Source organism: Ailuropoda melanoleuca, chromosome 2, assembly GCF_002007445.2.
Source record: "Ailuropoda melanoleuca isolate Jingjing chromosome 2, ASM200744v2, whole genome shotgun sequence".
Taxonomy (NCBI): Eukaryota; Metazoa; Chordata; class Mammalia; order Carnivora; family Ursidae; genus Ailuropoda; species Ailuropoda melanoleuca.
The window spans coordinates 1,689,822-1,705,991 of NC_048219.1; the positions used below are offsets into that span (position 1 = coordinate 1,689,822).

At 36.1% G+C, this 16,170-nt stretch overlaps 1 protein-coding gene across 28 annotated transcripts in view; it reads right to left on the reverse strand.

Annotated features, from left to right (window-relative positions):
• Nucleotides 1-16,170, reverse strand: part of EIF4G3 (eukaryotic translation initiation factor 4 gamma 3) — a 315,445-nt gene that overhangs the window by 150,194 nt on the left and 149,081 nt on the right. For 14 of the 28 annotated variants that reach the window (XM_034645782.1, XM_034645798.1, XM_019808886.2 and 11 more), the window contains 3 exons: nucleotides 11,111-11,206; nucleotides 9,610-9,723; nucleotides 6,104-6,136 (listed from right to left, as the gene is read on the reverse strand). In XM_034645782.1, the coding sequence (XP_034501673.1) occupies nucleotides 6,104-6,136; nucleotides 9,610-9,723; nucleotides 11,111-11,140 (177 nt within the window). In that variant the 5' untranslated portion in view covers nucleotides 11,141-11,206. Of the gene's footprint in view, nucleotides 1-6,103; nucleotides 6,137-7,834; nucleotides 7,865-9,609; nucleotides 9,736-11,110; nucleotides 11,207-11,475; nucleotides 11,576-16,170 lie in introns of those variants that run through there. The other 14 variants (XM_034645715.1, XM_034645709.1, XM_011235910.3 and 11 more) reach the window with 6 other exon arrangements.

Consider the following 16,170-nt stretch of genomic DNA (forward strand, 5'->3'; position numbering starts at 1 on the left):
AGATGACTATCATTGTAACATTCTAGAAGCCAGAAGGAAAACGCTGCCTCTTGGAAAATCCTTCTAAAGATGTGATAATTATACCATTACCTAAAATTTCCTGGCCAATAACATTAGTAATAAATGCTTTCTGAATATGCTGGTAATTCTATCACTTCTCATGACTTCACTCTCTCTAAAATCAGCAAAAGATAAGTATATCTCTAAAAAAAAGTACATAATAATTCGACATTCTTTGAAAACTACCTATTCATTTTTAGCAACTAGAAAAATCATATTCAATCACATTAGTTCTTCCTATGTGGAAAAAAAACCACTATGGAATACTTACTAATTTGCAAAGCAATAAAAACTATATCAAAAATATGTTTCTGAAATCCCTAGCTTTCTGCAATATATAGTTCAGTCTACTGGAGGAATAGTAAGATTTGCAATTGCAAATTTTTTAGGTTAATATCTTCAAAAATTCTAAAGCACTCGTGAGAAAAATAACAGTGCTATAATTTTCTCACAAAAGCAGTGAAGAGTCCACATAATGGGATATCATTCAAGTATCAACCAGATATTCTGCTGACTTACACCACTTTACAATGAAGGCTATTACAGCCTAAATTCTTTCTATACTTTCCCTGCACGTGGCCATTATCACATAATTTACGTTTCATTAAGAATTAGAAGATGTAAGCCCTAGAGCTGAGTTGTCCAATACAAGAGCCACTTGCCATATTTGATTACTTAAATTAAAATAAAAAATTCAGTTCTTCAGTTGCATTGCAACTTTCAAATGCTCAATAGCCACATGTGGCTAGTAGCTACTACAGTGAACAGTGCAGACACAGAACAGTTTCACCACCATCACAGAAAGTTCTACTAGACAGTAGTGCCATGGAGGATTATGTCAGACGGAAGAAAAAACCCTAAGGATTCTGTTCAGGGTCAGAAGGTGTTCTGTCTGACCATGATGCAGACTCTGAGAAATGAGCATCCTTGTAGAGTACTTCGCTCACAGGTACAGATTGAGAAAGGGGGGAAAGATAGGCAGGCTGTGTCACTGTTCAAGGAAATTGACATTTACCAAAAATCTATTATGTGCCAGGGACTGTGACAGGCAGGTACTCTGATCCTCACAACACCCTTAGCAAACAGGTGCTGTTGTTCTAACACTTCAATATTTTTTCATTTATGAGCATATTTTATGCATTTCTCAGAAAAGAAATCTGAGGCCCAAAGTTAGTTTGTAGTAAAGCTAAGATTCCTAGTTATGCCAACTCCCAACCTGTATTTTCTTTACTATCTCTGCCATAACCCTACAACTCTTTGAATAGGGCACTAGATAAAACTGCCTATGACTGACTTACATTAAGCTCTGAAAAATCTAAGAGGACTGGTCATAAGACTGCATAAATGCTTGATCTTATTTCCAAGTAATATCCATTAAACTGATATGCCAGTCTGGCCCCAGACGCAAGCCCTAAGCCTTCATTTATTTTACTCTCCAAATCTAAGAAATTGCCTAGAGCAATACAAATATTTCTCTACCAGAAACTAAGACTTCAAACATAAAAACACACTTTGAGTACAAAAACCTTTAAGGGTCATGATGGGGAAAAAAAAAAAAAATCAACATAAGCCAAGCTGTTTTTTCTTTTAATTTTTTAGCAAAAAGAACAAAACTACAACAGAAAACATGCACAGTTTTAATGCTGCTTACCACTAGGTAACATACTTCCTTGATGCAAAATACTCTTAAGCTTTATCAAGCTTTTATTTGTTTACACTAAATTCAATTGCTTTGAATATGGCATACTAGTCAACATTTGTGAATACTGTGGGAACTAAAAGCACGTATCAACACACTGCAAAATGTTTTTTTTTCTATGAGCACTTTTAAATACCAATTCCCTGGTCTTTCTCAAAATGCAAAGATTACTCAGCCATAGTATTTAACCAACACTTGATCTCTGTTGTGAAACCCAAAAGTAAAATAAGGACAGGAACACAAGTAACTTTAAACCACAACTACACAAATTTCAACTACTAAACATGAAATCAATAACAAGCCAGAATCTACATTATACCAAGTGACTTGCTTTACTTATGAGTGTACGTTCTGTTCTTTCAGTTTCTAATTACCTTGGGATTTTCAAACATCAGAGTAAAAATAGTTGACATATTTCTAAAGCCACGGGTGTTTGCATATAAAATTACTTAGTACTTCTTTTACCTTTGAAGAAAACTGTTAGTCTAATCTCAAGCTCTCTTCAGGTTAGAAAATGCAAAAAGAATAGAACATCCTAATTAATCTGAAGAAGCCCTGTAAAAGCCAAAAACTAATGGTACTGGAAGAAGAATACATGGTTGACATAATTTTAACTGGAGCATGGTATCCCTGACTTGAGGGACTCAGTAAGAGCTCTGGCTGGCCACATAAAGATACTCTAAATAAAAAGTAGTTCCAAGAAATACATTCTATAACAGTTTTTTGGTCCTATTAAACTAAAAATATTACTATCCAGAATCTTATTTGTTTCATTTCAATTCAGTTAACTTCATTTTACAAAGAAGAAAAAATACATATATAGGTTCTAGATTACTGAACTGGACAATCGTGGTTTCATTTCACAAGCAATTACCTCCAATTAGCTTACCTAAATAACAATATTTTTTTTCTTCATAATATTTATAGAACCAATTGTTACTAAGCATTCACAAAAACTTACGTATTTACTGTTGGACTTTAGAAACAACAATCATAGGAAACATCATTCAGCATCAAATTATTGTATAAAAAAAATAAAATCAAAGTGTGAAAGGATATGTGATCAGAAAGGTAGCCACTAATGAACAATTCAATAAAGGAGAAATGAGAAATCTGTTCACCAAGTCTAACTATTCAAAGCTAATTCTAACCCTTGATTTAATTTTTTCTGGCCAAAGAAAACAACTATAGATGAAAAAACAATTTGTGCCTTCAATTCACAACAAACCAAAAATAACCTAGGACATAGATGTTTTTCCCTTTTAAAAAATGTATTCTCTATATACCACTCAAAGTTTTTTTACTGTTTGCTCTCATTATGTAAGTCTCTGTGTACTGTTTTGTCTTATGAGCACCTCCTTCTGTATGAACCTCTACCTGACTTTCTTCCTTCTTTCCTTCCTTCCTTCCTTCTTTCCTTTCCTTTCTCTCTTTCCTTCTTTCCTTCCTTCCTTCCTTCCTTCTGAAGGGGGTGGGGAGGAGCACAGGGAGAGGGAGAGAATCTTAAGCAGGCTCCATGCCCATCACCGAGCACAACATGGGGCTCTGTCTTGTGATCCTGAGATCACGATCTGAGCCAAAACCAAGAGTCAGACGCTTAACCAACTGAGCCACACAAGGAGCCCCTCTACATGACTTTAGATTTGAGGCGAAGATCGCTTTAAATACAGACTTCAACCAGTAATTCTCAAATGGGAAATAGTATCAAACCACCACGGGGGTTATCTGGAAATACATGAAAGTGTTTTTTGTTTTGTTTCTTAATTGTCACTGGGGGAATTCTACTGGCACTTAGAGTCCTAAGGCTGCTAAATGAACTGCAACTTACAGGAAAGTTTTTCATAACTGGTTATCCCACCCAAAATGCCAATATCTATTCCATAAGTGAAACAAACCAAACTGGCCTGTACATCCATGGATATAGTAGAGCAAACTCTTCCTAACAATTTGCTATAGGCCACACCACTGCTTCAGCCAGCTCCTGCCCTGCGGTGCCACCTCAACCCCATAGCCTTCCCTTTTCTAGTTCTCCACAGGAACTAATTCCTGCTGCTGCCTCAACCAAAGCTGTATGTTTCCTTACTCATTTAATTAACTCTGGTGTAATGAAAAAATTTTAACTGTTATTTAGAAAGGAGGAATGCCAAAGTAAAAAGCAGCCAGCCACCTGAAGTTTTTGTATCCAAAAGTAATGCTCTGGATTTATGATGCACCTCAAGAATCTATCTTCAAGAACTAGTATCAAAAAGTAATTACTTTCCTTGCTAATGAATAAATAAGTATATACACATATGGAGTTCTATTTTTTTAATGGTTGAAACATGCCATAATTTCACAAGCATCATCCTATAGCTAAATAAAGGACAAATCTGCCAATACTTTCTTGAATCATTACACATGAAAATGATTTCAGAAATGAAATCAACCTTTTCTCACAAAGACTCCTTTAAGTTTTCCTTGGTTTTTGGAACTAAAGAAAGACAAAGAGTATCACAAGCCTTTAAGCTCAGAAGAAAGTTCAGAAAACAATTTTCCCAAAGAAGACTATTTATAAAGGCTTAAATACAACATCACTATTTGAGGACCACTGTGATGGAAAAAAAATTATACAAACACTTAGCCTTATATGAGGAGCTCAGAAATCGTTTTTCTTAATCAATAGTTCCTCTCTACTCTACTTCGGGAGCAGAGATCTCCCAGGTTTCTCTGTTAGGAGTATCTCTCTGGCTTAATTGCTAACTAAAATTTAAGCCTTGCCTCTGTAACACTTGACTAAATATTTTATAAAATTTATAATCAATCTTTTTACTTAAGGGCTTATCTTCTTTTTAACTATCTTTTTAACTATTAGTAATCTTGCCCCATAGATCTGTAGCATATGCCAAACACTGCTAATCATTTTCCTTCCATTATCTCATTTACTCTTCATAATCAGTCCTAAAATGGGTACTAATACTGTCCCCACTTTACAGAAAACTGAGGCTGAGGCCAGTGAATAACTTGCCCAAAACCACCCAGTTAATAAGAGTTAAACCTAGGTCTAGTTGACACCAAATGGCAAGCTCTCAAAGTACTTTAAAAACACTATCTTTTGGTACTAAAAAATACCCGAATTTTATTTCTTCATCTAATCCAAAGAATTGCCATCCACTTCATACAACCACATCTGAGTTTTCCTGCAAAGTGTCTTTAGCACCTCAGAATTTGCTTGGTTTTTACATTATCTAAACTGAAAAGACTTTATTTTGAGAAATAGAGCCTTATATTAAATCACTGGTAGACAACGAAATCCTGCAATTATACCATGTCCATTTACTCAGTAATAAGAATTCTAACTATGATTAACACAGGTAAACGATGGGTAAATTTCTCTCATTTTATCAAACCATACTAGATTGCATAATAATATAAAAAACAGCTACCACTTATTGTTGCTTACTTTGTGTCAGATGCCTAAAGAATCTTATCTCTAATACAGTAGGTATTTATCCCCATTTTACATATGAGGGAACGGAGGCTCAGAAAAAGATCTCTTTAATCCAGCTGGTTACACAGGAAAGCTAGTAATATGAACCCAGATCTGTAAGGTCTAGGCTCTTTCTATCGTAGCCGGAGAAAATGTTTCAAGGCACTACTCTGTAAGAAGTTATTTGGAAGGAAAAACCCTGCGAGGCTTTTTTTCCCCCCAAACCACCTCCTCTAGTATATTCCTGCTAAATAAATAAGTGGCAGCATATACATTTTTCAATTTTAATTTATATAATCACTTCATTTAAAAAGAACCAACAGGCTATAAATATTAAAATTAAATAAGGTATTTATTTTCTATGTATCCTGAGAATAATTCTATGCAGCAAGTGAATATGTATTACCGTTAATTTGATATTAGATCTAAGTTAGTAACTGAGATTAAGTGATTTTAGAAATACTAATGCTATTTTATATACATCAATACAAGTTACATCAGAATGTTAACAGAAAACCCTTAGAATGTTGCCTGTTCCAGTCAAACTTAAACAACACATATATCCACAAAATCTGTGAGGGCTTACTATATCTAAAATTTTTCAGGGTTCCCTAAATTCAGAGCAATTATTTTTTGGGGAAAAAAGATACTCTATTATTTTTAAATTATGCCATCAACAGAAGGGAATGGGTTTGTTAATAACAAAATGCTGTGAAATTTAGTGAAGGACAAAAAGAACAGAATCACAGGGGATGCAGCTACTCTTGAAGAGTACAGGCTGGGTGGTTCCCTGGAATGGCAGCATTCTAAGGGTCAGCAGCTACTAAAGCCCCCACCTATTAGTTAAGGGTGATAGTGAAGGGGCAAGGGTACAGTACCTGGTGATGGGCAGGTCGAGGCCCCGCTGCAAACTGAGAAAAGGAGGGAAAACAAACACAAAAGGAAAGGCACAAAGAGTCAGAAACACCACAACAAAAACCAAAATGTCACACAATATGCCAAAAGAAAAAAAACCCACAAGAAAAAAAAACACAAACAGTCAAAGCTTTGCTGCAGGACAGTGACAGACAGGTACTAAGATTCAACAGGTTAACACCACTACCAGCTATAGTTTGCCATTTATCAGCTGGGAGAGAAACAGCTAAGCTGTTAGGCACGTAAGGGTACCTCTGTGATAGGAATATTAAAAAAAAAAAAAAAAAAAACCCCCAAAAAACCACCCTAAAATAAAGCAAAAGGAGGTCTGAAATACTAAGTGATTATATTAAGACAAACATGAAAAAGTCAAGGGTGCTTATGCAATTGATAGAGCTGGAGGAAATGAGAAAAGCTTTTATATTACAAGAAATAGCCAGGAGGTAATTAAAATGTCCAATGGGAAATAATGTTAACAGGACTGATTTCAAATTTACTTAAGTTTAATGGGGTATCTTACACATGAAATGGAAATTTCAGTATCTTCCTTTATTTCTTAAAGAATAAAATTTCATTTATATATCTATAAATATACAAGCATATTTATAATATATAAATATATATTTAAATATATAAATAACTATATATATATATTTAAATACAATTAACTAGTAAAGTTTAATATCAGGCATACCAAAGCAAATAGCTGGTAAAGAACATCACTCTCTTAACATGATTAATCAAAGTGGTACTATTATAAGCTCAAGAAGAAAAAAGAGCAAAAGAAATAAAATCTTTCAATTTTTATACACAAGAGCACAACACTGTCCATATGTACCTATTGCTATCTGATATTGAGAATGAAAACAAAAGAAAATATAACTCCTTAGCCCAACAGAGTGCTTGACAGCAGATAATACACACTCCAACTTTCCCTAACGTACAATGAAAGAAAAAGCTTTTCCACCGACAAAATTTTAAAACCTAAACCTCTAAGATCAACTAATTCTTCACCAGAGCATTAACTGGACCTCCAATGTGATTTCACTAAAAAGGACAAAGAAAACTATTCAGGACAAAGTGTCATGTACTGGCTACTAATACATTAACTATTGAAATGTTAACCACCCTCTTTAATAGTAAAAAGAAAATATTTACAAAGAGGTTTTGAACACAAACCACACAGGGCTTTAATGTTATACATTTAAGAAACTAAAATACGTCTTCAGTTATTTCCTAGACAGCCTTCCTTCCGTCAACTCATCACTGCAGGTGAATCGGACTGAAGATTAACCATGAAACAATCCCTCATACTCAGAATTTAAGTTTCGTGGAAGAGATGTGGAATTATTTCCCCAAATGCCATTATTTCATATAAATAATTTTCAAGGAGCACATGCCACAACGTAGGAGATGGCTGAAGACCACTTTATTAAGAATTCACCTTAGAAGCTAAAACGTCACCTATTTTTCAAGTAATGAAATGTGTCTTAATCACAATTTGAAGTTATTCAGCATAAATTAATGAGCTCTTGATGACCTGTGATTAGAGTATGTTTAGGCTAACTACTGTACAAGAGTTTTTCAGAAATGATGATAAGGGGAGCTTTACTTCTTGTAGAACTTTTTCTCTTCACGTAAACTGAGGTCTTATATTTTCAGTTTTCCAATTACGAAAAGAAAACAGATCATACCTCTACTATGGACATCAAGTCTCAAGAATAGGCAATACCACCCGTGTGGTATGAAAGTAGGGGGTGGAAGTGAGATGTTTCTTCATGACACTTTTGAAGAAAATGGGAGAGAAGGGCCATGTTAAAAAATTAACCTGAGTACAGCAGTACCTGTCTTATCACTGTTCCACAGAAAGGTCCCATTTCTAAGGCTCTAAAATAAAAGTTGCAACTTCATGTATTTGGAAGGTTCCAGTCAAAAAAGAACTTTCTATGAGCAAGAGGAGTACCTTATGAAATTACACATATATTTTTTAAAAACAAAACAAAACACAAGTTAGTGGGAAAGTACCCTAGTCTATTTTGCACTAGTCACCATTGGCTATTGAGCTTTCCACTTGGAATGACAATAGTCTTAATCCTATGGGTAACTGTAAGCAACAGAACAAACTGTAGTCGCTGCTGGCTCATATTAAAAATAGAAACTTTAATTTCTTTCTTTTTTTTTAAGGGGTCTTTAAGATGGTGAGGACTGTAGATATTAAGGAAAGCAGCCTTCTGTGAACTTGGATCCAATGTTAATGCCACCCACCCACCCACTCACTCACTCTTCTGTGCACAGTTGGCAACAGGGCATGGCCAACATAACACTGATATATCTCTGGCACTTAGCACCACAAAATATAACCAGTGGACACAGGTTACTGCAAAAGCCAAACTGTTCCCCCTCTTCCAATCAGGCATTTAATAGAGATTTTGGAGGCTATTTAAAAATAAACTATTGTTTAAAGAGTTCCAGTATAACCAGAAAATGGAACAGATAGGTAGCTAATCAGTACCTTTTTGCTTTTAAACAAGATTTTCAATAATATGAATTTAACTAAGATACTATACATCAAATAGAAATATGGACACAAAGATAACCTGAAAGAGGGAGGGCAGGCCACTTGAAGCCACTTGGATTGCAAAGGCAGCTGTCCAGGGAAGAACAGAATAGCCTAAACTGTGCAATTGCCAATGGCCCATTAATGCAGAAATAGAATGGAGTAAGCTTTAGCTGCTCTACAAAGCCATGGGAAGGGTCCCTTCCTTAGTGCAACAGCTTACCTCTCCTCACCAGTTGGGATAGCTGTGGGATGGATGAGACTAGACTATGGCAACTTGGGATGTAGAAAGAAAATGCAATCCTGTCAAATTTCATATCCCAACTTCACCCTCCCAGCCCCAACACAAATGAAATAAAGAAAACTGGACCCAAAACAACAAGCAAGAGTAGTCTAGTGTTTGCTAGTCTTGCACTTGTTTTGGGATATGTAATGGAATGTTATGTGTGTGGTTTTTAGTGATGGGGGTGGTAATGGTCACTAGCAGAGCAGATGGCAAAAATTGCATAGAGGATAGTATCTGAAGAGTTTATGACCACAGAAAAATGGCTGACAACTACAGACAATTTCCTCTTTGATATTCAATTATAAAATGGAAAGAGGGAAAAAGAAGCCTTGAAATTTATCTTTTAAAATCAAATTTATCTGAAAGGGATATCCCTCTTCGAGTTTAAAATAAAGAAAAATCTAAACCCCAAATTACTCCTGTCTAATTCCGAATCAAGACGACCCACCCAATTTGTTATTCTTTTCCCCACTATGCCTGGCAGAAACTGCCATGCTAGGTTAGACTTAGAGAGAAGAAGCAATCAAAGCATTTCTGTTCATCAGCCAATAAATGGATGTGGTCAAAAATAATGAGTGCCAGAGGCACCACTGCCTGCAAGAAGTACAGTTTGTTATATTGCTTACAATGCAGTATTTTATCCAGCCTCTTCCAGCCAAGGACCTGTAAACGGGAGTCTGTTCCAAAACCTTCCTCCTCTTCCAGTTGTCTGTGCAATGTATTGGCACTGTTCTGCTGGGCTGTCAAAAAAACTGGTTTAGAGATGCAGCTCTTCAGTCAGGTTTTGCGCCAGTTCTAACCATGTAAATTTCTTTTCTTTCAATAATTATAAAAGGGGGATGGGGGTGAAGAGGGCCATAGAATTCTCTGCAATAAGAGCTTACCATAATGTCCCATGTTTAATGACTAGAAGCAGGGCCTATCTAAATTAATCTGGTGAGATCTCAGGCCCACACCAAGTAGTCAAGTATCCACACCCCCAACCACTCTCAGAACATAACTTGCATCAGACATCTTGTTGATCATTTCAGCAAAAAAAAAAAAAAAAAAAAGACAAGCAAATAGGCAACTTGGACCAAAGTCCCACCTCTTTAGAAAGGTTCTTCCACCCCCTGGGGAGAACCAGGATCTAAGAACAGGTATTGGAAAAGAGGGCAATCAGGAAAAGGAAGACAGGAAGAGGTAAGAAAGAGATTACATTTTGGTGCAGTCTATGATCTCTAGTTCTTTGAGCAATCTTTCATACATTTCAACATTTCTCAGTTCATGCATAAAACCAAATGAATAGGAGCTAATGCAATGAAATAACCCTATACTACAGGCAAAAAAGCAGGGGTGGGGAACCAAAAGAAGATACCTGTATTCTGAGGAAAACACAGAGCTGAGATACAAGTAGGGATGTGAGATACAATGTGAGATGTTACAGAGGCACCGTCTGGCAAAAACTAGTCATGCAGGGCAGGAAACAACGTTCTAAGGGATGGATAGCTGAAGCCACTAAATACTTTTGTGAAACAGAAGGATGAACCTTGAGTAAATTCTCAGTCTTTGCAATATTTATTGCAATCCATGTAAAGGATGAGCAAAGAGAATGATAGCACTTTAATTTGTATGACAATTTATTTACCATCTGAAAAAATGAATACACCACTGGTGTATGTCATGCATATGATCAAACTGTCAAATGGCTAGGACTGATCTAGTGACACCAATTCAGAAATCTTACTTCCCAAACCACTGAAATTTGAGTCTAATTAATGAAATTTGATTTACTTTTAAAATCACTGTGCTTTACTCTCCTCCTGAATTGTGAACAGTACAACAAATTAAGAACTGAAATGAACTTGAATGCAACCAGATTTTAAAAAAAAAATCATGCCACAGGAAAGTAAAAGAAGATAAAAAGCTCCATTTCTTCTTCCTCTCAATAAATTTAAATTATTCCTATATTAGAAGTCTGAAAATGCAGTGCTAACCAGTAATAATAATAATAATAATAATAATAATAAATTGTCCTTGGAACAAGTTTCCAAAAACAAGTAAAAATTTTAGCCAAAGGAACCCAAGCTACTAAAAACACAAACTTAAATGGAGAACATTTTCTAGAACAAGCTTCTGTGTACTTACCGGAGAACGGGTTTGAGGTTGTGAATTCATTGTCTGAGGGGCTTGAGGGTATACCAACGTGGTTGGACCTGCATTCTGTCCAGAGGGATATGGGGTCTGTCAAAAAATGGCAAGAACAATATCATATTTTGACTATATATGGCAAATCCTAACAACTCAAAGTATTAAAAAGAAATTTATAGATGTATTTACCAGTATGGTTTACAGCTCTACTTTTAAAAACTTATCTTTACCACAATATGAAGCAATTCAGAATCAGAGCAGTATTTTTTAGAGATTACCTTAAACCTTCTGATAAGGAGACATCTGCAACCCAATGACTAGGTACAATGATTTTTGATAACTGAAGTACAAAGAGCACTCACTGTCAATTCATCTATTTCTGAAACGGACAGACCATGCCACAAACAAAATCAAACATGGCTGAGAGAACTTGTTACTGCTGTGGTGAGCTTTCCAAAGTACCTACGAGCAAAGAAAACCATTGAGGAAGACATCCCAGAGCAAACTGAGCAGTTCACTAGGTTAACTGCTATATTATTGCTGTTCTCTTCCACTGCTTACACTTTAATCCTTTTACATGACCCTTTTTTTTTTTTTCATAAAAATCTACAGTCAATAAGAACTTTAGATAAAAGCACGGGATAAGCGGCATTATGTACTAATTTACCATAGGTTTTCTGAAAATAAGAGTATAAGCTTTTCATTATGAACCCATGTTAAATACTACAAACTAATATTCTATGTGCTACTGAAGCCAGAACAAAACCAAAAAGCAAACAACTTGTAACATGTTTAAAATGAAATACTGGCAATAGCAATGGACATGGAATCACAGAACTTGGCTTCAAATCCTAACAACTGCCACTTACTTGGGCAAGTAATTCATCTTTCCCATGAATGTAAAAAATAATAATTAATCTACTTCACAAGGAAGCTAAGATTAAATAAGGAAAAATCAATTACTATACAATCACCTTTTATTACCATGGTGCCAATTTTACAAATGAGGGAATCAAAGGTCAGAAAATTCGAGTGTCGGGGCACCTGGGTGGCTCAGTTAGTTGACTGTATGACTCTTGGTTGTGGATCAGGTCGTGATTTTATGGGTCGAGAGACTGAGCCCCATGTCAGGCTCCACATTCAGTGGGGAGTATGCTTGAGATTCTCTCCCTCTGACCCCTCCTCCACTGGTGAGCTCGCTCTCTTTCTCCCTCTCTCTTTCAAATAAAAAAATAAATCTTAAAAAAAAAAATACAAGTGTCTTATCCAAGGTAACTAGGTAAATGGTATCTCTAGAAAGTATTCTAACTTTGCTTTAAAAGAAAATTCTACAATTTTTAGCACCTGCTGACCATTTGGTGGCAGTTCAGCTGGGATTAACACTTTAACGCAATGTTTGAGGGATGCCTAGCTGGCTCAGTGTAGCATGCAACTCTTGATATTGGAGTCATGAATTCAAGCCCCAAACTGGTGGTAGAGATTACATCAAAAAATAAAAAATAAAATCTTTAAAGCAAATGTTTGAAAAGTTTATCATAACTTTTAAATAATGAAAATAAAACAGAATTAATGAAAAAAAGTTTCATTCTGGACACAGAGGATAAGTTGCAATCTTTCAACATGAGAGCCTTATACCAATCTCTATAACTGACATTAAGGTTCCGCATCAGGTTAATTTCCTTTTTCACTATAGGTGTACTAAATCTGACCACAAATTGAAAACTATGACACCAAGTATTTCACCTCAACCAAATAGGTGATAATTGTATCAAATATGACCCAAAAGTTAGCCACAGATTTCTCATCAAAGATCATTTTTAGGACTGTTTGAAAAATCAAGTTTATCTGTATGTATCACATTCAAACTCTAGAAGGCTAGAGGCTATTTCATAGGGTTCTTTTTTTTTTTGATTTTTTAATTTTATTTTATTATATTGTGTTAATCACCATACAGTACATCCCCAGATTCCGATGTAAAGTTTGATGCTTCATAGGGTTCTTGTCTTTTCTTTTATTAATGTGCTCTATCATGCTGATTGATTTCTGAAAGTTGAACCACCCTTGCATCCCAGGAATAAATCCCACCTGGTTGGGGTGAATAATCCTTTTAATGTACTACTGGATCCTATTGGCTAGGAATATTTTGGCATCCGTGTTCATCAGGGACACTGGTCTGTAATTCTCCTTTTTGATGGGGTCTTTGTCTGATTTTGGGATGAGGATAATGCTGGCCTCATAGAACAAGTTTGGAAGTTTTCCTACTATTTCGGTTTTTTAAAACAGCTTCAGTAGAAGAGGTATTATTTCTTCTTTAAATGTTTGGTGGAATGTCCCTGGGAAGCCATCTGGCCCTGGACTCTTGTTTTTTGGGAGGTTTTTGACTACTGCTTCAATTTCCTTGCTGGTTATTGGTCTGTTCAGATTGTCTATTTCTTCCTGTTTCAGTCTTAGTAGTTTATAAATTTCCAGGAATGCATCCATTTCTTCTAGATTGCTTAATTTGTTGGTATATAGTTGCTGGTAATAATTTCTAGTAATTGCTTCTGTTTCCTTGGTGTTAGTCAAGATCTCTCCGCTTTCATTCATTATTTTATTAATTTGGATCCTTTCTCTTTTCTTTTGGATAAGTCTGGCGAGAGGTTTATCTATCTTATTAATTCTTTCAAAGAACCAGCTTCTAGTTTGGTTGATCTGTTCTACTGTTTTTTCTGGTTTCTACCTCATTGATTTCTGCTCTGATCTTTATTATTTCTCTTCTCCTGCTTGGGTTAGGCCTTATTTCCTGTCCTTTCTCCAGGTCCTTTAGGTGTAAGGTTAGCTTGTGCATTTGGGATTTTTCTAATTTTCTGAGGGAGGCTTGGATGGCTATGTATTTCCCTCTTAAGACCGCCTTTGCAGTATCCCAAAGGTTTTGGTCGACCGATGTGTTTTAACTCTCATTAGCTTCAATGAATTGTTTAAGTTCTTCTTTAATTTCCTGGATGACCCAATCATTCTTTAGCAGGATGCTCTTTAACTTCTAAGCGTTTGAGTTCCTTCCAAATTTCTTCTTGTGGTTGAGTTCCAGTTTCACAGCATTGTGGTCTGAAAATACGCAGGGGATAATCTCAATCTTTTGATATCGGTTGAGACCTGATTTGTGACCCAGTATGTGGTCTAGTCTGGAGAAAGTTCCATGTGCACTCGAGAAGGATGAGTATTCTGTTGTTTTAGGATATTATGTTCTGTATATACCTACGAAGTCCGTCTGGTCAATGTGTCTCTTGTTTCTTTGTTGATTTTCTGCTTAGATGATCTGTCCATTGCTGTGAGTAGAGTGTTGAGGTCTCCTAATATTAATGTATTATTATCAATATATTTCTTTATTTTGGTTATTAATTGGTTTATATAATTGGCTGCTCCTATGTTGCAGGCATAGATATTTACAACTGTTGGATCATCTTCTTGGACAGACCCATTAGATATGATATAGTACCCTCTACATCTCTTACTATGGTCTTTGTCGTAAAATCTAATTTGCCTGATAAGAGAATTGCTACCCCAGATTTCTTTAGAGGTCCATTAGCGTGGTAAATGGTTCTCCATCCCATCACTTTCAATCTGGAGGTGTCTTTAGGTTCAAAATGAGTCTCTCGTAGACAGCATATGGATGGGTCCTGCTTTTTTATCCAATCTGAAACCTTGTGTCTTTTCATGGGAGCATTCAGCCGATTTACATTCAGTGTAACTACTGAAACATATGAATTTAATGCCATTATATTGCCTGTAAAGTATGTTTCTGCAGATTTTCTGTTTCTTTCTGGTCTATGTGACTCATGGGGTTTCTCTTCACTTATAGAATCCCCCTTAATTTTTCTTGCAGAGCTGGCTTGGTGGTCATCTATTCTTTCAATTTCTGCCTGTCCTGAAAGCTTTTATCTCTCCATCCATTCTGAATGACAGCCTTGCTGGGTAAAGTATTCTTGGCAGCATGTTCTTTTCATTTACTACCCTGAATATGTCTTGCCATCCCTTTCTGGCTTGGCAGGTTTCTGTGGACAGGTCTGATGTTATTCTAATGTTCCTCCCTCCATATGTAAGAAATCTCTTCCCTGTAGCTGCGCTCAGGATAGCTTCCTTGGCTCTAAGATTTGCAAGCTTCACTATTATATGTTGGGGTGTTGATCTATTTTTATTGATTTTGGGAGGGCTCCTCTCTACCTCTTGGACAAAAATGTTTCTTTCCCCAGATTAGGGAAGCTCTCAGCTATGATTTGCTCAAATATACCTTCTAGCCTTTTCTCTCTTTCCACCCCCTTGGGGATCCCAGTAATTCTGACAGTGAAACATTCCATGGCATCATTTCGTTGATCTACTTTCATGGGCTACTAGCTGCCTTTCCCTATTTGCCTCAGCTCCCTTCCTTCCTATCAGTTTTTGTCTAGATCACTGATTTGCTCTTCTGCCTCATTTACCCTGGCTCTTAGAGTATCCAGTTTAGACTGCATCTCATTCATAGCATTTTTAAGTTTGGCCTGATTCTATCTCATTTCTGCCCTTAGAGATTCTATATTGTCATTAATGCTTTTTTTCAAGCCTAGCTATTGACTTCATGATTGCTACCCTGAATTCTATCTCTGACATCTTGCTTATATCCATATCCCTTAGTTCTGTGTTGGAGGAGACTGTCTCTGGTTCTTTTCTTTGTTCAGAGTTCCTCCTCCTAATCATTCTGTCAAGGGATGGTTGAAAGAATGAACAGAGTCCAAAATATCAATCACGACCCAAGCTAGATGCACCCTAGCAAAATCCAGAGTGGTCACACGCCACCACCGAAAAAACAAAGCCAAAATGAAACACAAGAATAAAATTTAAAAATTTAAAGAGGGGGAGGAGAGCTATAATCTCTCAGTGTGGACAAAGCAAGGTGTTTCAGCTATTCCTGGGTGTATTTTGGTCTGTGTGTTAGAGGACACTACATCCCAAAATTACATGGAAAGTAAAACTTGTATATATAAAAAGGTAAAACTGAGTGAAAAAAGGTCTAAAATAAAGTATATATCTATAAAGAATACAGA